This window comes from Geospiza fortis, unplaced genomic scaffold, assembly GCF_000277835.1.
Source record: "Geospiza fortis unplaced genomic scaffold, GeoFor_1.0 scaffold54, whole genome shotgun sequence".
NCBI classification, from domain to species: Eukaryota; Metazoa; Chordata; class Aves; order Passeriformes; family Thraupidae; genus Geospiza; species Geospiza fortis.
In genome coordinates this window covers 18,808,759-18,813,095 of record NW_005054301.1, presented here as the reverse complement: position 1 = coordinate 18,813,095, position 4,337 = coordinate 18,808,759, and the positions used below count along the sequence as shown (strand labels likewise).

At 44.9% G+C, this 4,337-nt stretch overlaps 2 protein-coding genes across 3 annotated transcripts in view; both read right to left on the bottom strand.

Annotated features, from left to right (window-relative positions):
* The window catches only part of LOC102036287 (acyl-coenzyme A thioesterase 5-like), a 7,550-nt gene extending 7,122 nt beyond the window's left edge, over positions 1–428 (bottom strand). Inside the window, exon 1 of the mRNA XM_005417664.2 lies at positions 318–428. Within this exon, the coding sequence (XP_005417721.1) occupies positions 318–428 (111 nt within the window). The remainder of the gene's footprint in view (positions 1–317) is intronic.
* Positions 324–4,337, bottom strand: part of LOC102036121 (acyl-coenzyme A thioesterase 1) — a 6,023-nt gene continuing 2,009 nt past the window's right edge. For both annotated transcript variants that reach the window (XM_031065967.1, XM_014311411.2), the window contains 2 exons: positions 3,570–3,772; positions 324–1,823 (listed from right to left, as the gene is read on the bottom strand). In XM_031065967.1, coding sequence (XP_030921827.1) covers positions 1,218–1,823; positions 3,570–3,772 — 809 coding nt within the window. In that variant the 3' untranslated portion in view covers positions 324–1,217. The remainder of the gene's footprint in view (positions 1,824–3,569; positions 3,773–4,337) is intronic.

Genomic DNA, 4,337 nt, shown 5'->3' with positions numbered 1-4,337 from the left:
CGCCCCCCAGCCCCGCAAGGCCGCCAGGCCCGGGCCGCTCCCGCCTCCCCCAAACCATCCAACTGACTGGAGCAGCGAGCCGTGGGCATCGGTTAAAGTTTCACTTTAATCCATTACAAGTACAATGGATACAAAACGCACAAACGGGCCTGACGCAGAGGCAACAGCAGAGGCCGCATGCGGGCTGCAGGCACTGCCGGGTACAATGTGTTCGGGGACACAGTGCAAGTGCGCCGGCAATTCCCAGCGTCTTCTCCTTCAACCCCACGCTTGGGTGCACAAAGTTACTGCCGATCCCGGCGGGGCTGAGCGCTCACCCGGCTGCCAGGCCCCCTCCAGGCCGCCTCACGGAACCGCCGTGTCAGCCTCACGGAGCCGTCGCCGGGCTGTTCTCGGCAGTCCTTAGGAGGAGGCAGCTGAGACGGCATTTGGGAGGGCAGGGAGCTCCGACAGTGCTGCGGATCTCCACAGCGATACCCAGCCGTGCTGAGGAGACCCCCGGGAGCGACTCCAGGATGACAACTAACAGGACCTGTTCTGTTGTTTCTTCACGCTTACGAACTTCCACAGACTGTTTAAATGTCTCATTTCTACTGCATGCTCTCAAAGCATCACAACAAGCTATGGGCTGGTTTGTTGCCTATAAATGTGAAGTGTTACCTGAGAATGTTGGCACAGTAGTACTGCTTTTGGTAAGTGAAATATTAGATATTTTTAAGGCAGATGCATTTTAGTGGTTTGAGAGAAGGGCAAAGAGCAACAAAGGAGGGAGACGTGCACAGGGAGAACAGAAAGATTACTGAAGGCAGATTACTGCCTCCAGAAAAACTGGAATACTGGAACTAGAACACAAAGCTGGGCAATGGCATACATCTTCTCTGAGAATGACAAGGCATGTTTTCATTCCGGTTCTCAACTTGGATGAGTTACCTACCACTTCAATTCACACTCAAAGCACACAGCTTTACCACCATTTGTTTTCCACAGCTTATAACCCTTATAACTACATAAAACAGGAGGCCAAGGCCTCTAACCAAGATTAGAGGAGGGTGTAAAAAGGAAGCTGCTTTCTTGCTTTCACCAACCATCATCCTCCAAGAAACCTAATAGCTTATTCTCTGATGTTCCTTGTTCTCATTCGGAGCCATTTAACAAAACAATTTAACAGAACATTTAACAAAACCAGCATCTTCATCTGTAAAGTAACCTAATTCATATCAGAGCTTACTGGATGTTCCAGATGGCTCGCCTGTGAGGTGTTTACGAAAGAAAGCTTGGATCTGCTTCCAAGCATCTATCTGTGCCTCACAGTGTGCCTTGGGCTCCCCTCCCCACATCACAGGCTTGCCAAATAGCAGGTGCATTGAGGCTGCACACATCGGGAAAAAGGGAGGTTCAATGTAGTGTCCTGCTCCAGGATAACAGACTATCTCAGGCTTTTCCTTCCCATGAGCTTGCAAACGTTTGCTCCCCTCAACTGCAAAGAATTCACTTTTCCAGTTGTGATCATCCTGGCCAACAATGAACAGGAAGCAACACTCAGCCTTCTCTAAAGGGATAAAGCTTTGCTGGTCAGGCCCTTCTAGCGGGCTGTTCAATACATCAATAATATCCGCAATCCCAGACTTGCCGACCTTGATGCGTTTTGGATTCATCCCAAGGGGTGGAATGGTGATGTCCTTGTAGCGGAGCACCGCACCCACGTTTGCCACCGAGCCATTGATAAGGGCAGTGGCTATGATGCCCTTTAGGAAGGAGGCCATGGAGACACACAGGTCACCCCCCTTCGAGTGTCCAACCAAACCAATTCCTGGACCTTTAACCTGCAGGTGAGAGAAGAGAAACCACAAGCAATGAACCATGGCATGCCACTTCTTTAATATATTGCCATGTTTGCAGCTGTGTCTGTCCTAAATTTGGACCCCACCTACAGGCATCTGAGGTTCTGTGTACTGGGCCTATCTCTGAAGGATCCTAGGCACTGTTCTGTGCTTGATTTATGATTCTAAGCCCTACTGAAACTGCAGCATCATCCTAACAAAGCTACAAGGTTCAGTGCTGAAGCACAGTACAGCTGTGGTTGCAAATGTGCAGTCCCAGATTCCCTTTATTTATTATGCAGTTGATAGAAGAAGAGGATAAGTGCAGGGGAGGTCTCCTCTGCAGTTGCTTTCTTTCAGTGGAAAATGCTCAAAGCCAGCAATGAGTATGATATTGTCATCACTTATGCTAATGTATTTCTTATATTCAAGGTTCCCCTATTAAGAAGCTGACATGGGGTAGCAGGCTCCACATGAGCTGCTCTCCCGCTTTTCTAGAATGTTTGGTATCTAACTCACAGGAAGTAGTCTGAGGTAGCTTACTCATTAAAATTCATCTTAATAATACAACCTATTAAAACCATTTTTCTAGGAGAATTGTACAGTCCCCCGGAGTCAGTCTCGACTAAGTTACCTTCATTTTCTTTTACACAAGGCAAATTAACTAGAATAGGAAGGTTAAATGATCTTACTGGGTGCTGAAATCCTGTAAGGCTACTGGAAGAAGGTTAGCTAATATCACAACTCTTCAATATCCAAAGACTCTCGGGGCAAATAGGCTCTGAGACAGCATCAGAATCTAATACTTTCTGTGTCTTATCACCAGTGTAACAGGCTTCAAACCCACTAACTTTGAAATATGGGAAGGAAGAAATTCAAAAATATGGCTGAAACTTTGCAACATATTAAAAACATGGTGAGAATAGCAGTGGAGGTGTTAATGGGAGGCAATGGTACTGTACTGCTCTCAAGGGAAAAAAAATGCAGGGTGAAGCAATTTTCAGACTTTTTTGGGCAGAGAAGTGCCATGAGCAGTTAAGGTTAAGGTAACTAAAAAGCAGACAAGACCTTTAACAACTACTCATCTTTCTGAGGTTGAGGAAGGTATTTATTTTCATTCTCCAGAGAAACCAAGTGTTGGTTTGTGCAATTCTAGCTACTTTCACTCACAGCTACTTATAAGGAGATGCAGAATTGAGCAGGGCTCTTTTCCAAGAGGGGCTGAATTGGAAGGATCCCTAAGTGCACAACTAGCTACTAAAACCTATACTTATGAAATACCAACATTTGGAGTAATTTTAAGAGTTTATAAAATATACAGCATCAAATGTGTATTGGTGGACTTCCTTGAGTTTCCTTCTGAGACCTGGATCACAGAAGGCTATCATGTGCTCCACAGCTGAAAAGGACATTTAGTTCTGAAGGACATTCTACAGAGCATAAATCTGAAATCCCCACTGCAAGTCCAGTAAGCCTCCAGGAAACTAGCATCCTAGTTATGATACTGGGTTGAATGGAGTAGAAATTACCAGTATGTGACCAACGTGTCACTGTTTCACTTGGCCAGTTCAAAGGAAGAGTTGGAATAATCTGCCAGAGAGCCATTTTAATGGGAGTTAAAGATATAAAACAATAACAGCCAACTGAACAGCAATGCTATTTTAAGTACAGCAGCTCTGCCCGACCTGTAGTCTGACAGGAGCTAACTGATGAGAGTTCACTGTAGTGAGAGTCAATGAACAAACCAACCTGGGTGTGGTGTAACATATAGTTTACAGCTTCTTCAAAATATTCCAGGTGGAATTCCTTCATCCCTTTGGGGAGATCTTCATAGCTGTAGAAAGCCAGAGCCAGCACAGCAAAGCCGTGGTTGGCCAGCAGGCATGCCCTGTATTCAGGGAGTCCACCTCCAGTTCCATACAAGTCAATAATTCCTGGAAAGGGGCCACTTCCTGAGAGAGACCACATAACAGGACACATTAACCCACAATTTTAAATTTATATTCCAAATTCACAGGCCTTGAAATGTTTATTTTAAAAAAAGAAAAAAATACAGCAGCAGAATGGTATTGAGGGTCCTAAATTACTGTGACAGTTTTAATTAAGTGGCTACATTGCTTCAAGATTAAACAAACCAGCACAAATTAGCAGGTCTGCTAATGTTTTAGATAACATCAGGAAACAGGCAGCTGGAAGAGAAGGGATCTTTTGACAGTCACAATTAGTTCTCTGTATCGTGTAAATTCACTGCAAATATATTAAGCTCTGCTTCAAAAAAAAAAAACCCAGCAGGCTTCTCCTTAGTGCATTTCTCAGAAGGCTGATCCAAAAAAATCTCATCTTCTGATGGTTCCAGCTTCTGAATTTTAGTGTAACTGCACCTCAGTCATTTTTTCTGGGATTAAGAGAAGAAAGTATTTGAAACCAGCGTTGCTTACCTGGTAAGGGAAGCATTACATTAGGTTCATCATGGGACAGGGACTTAAGTCCAGAGCTGAGAGGGATTGCTGCAAAGTA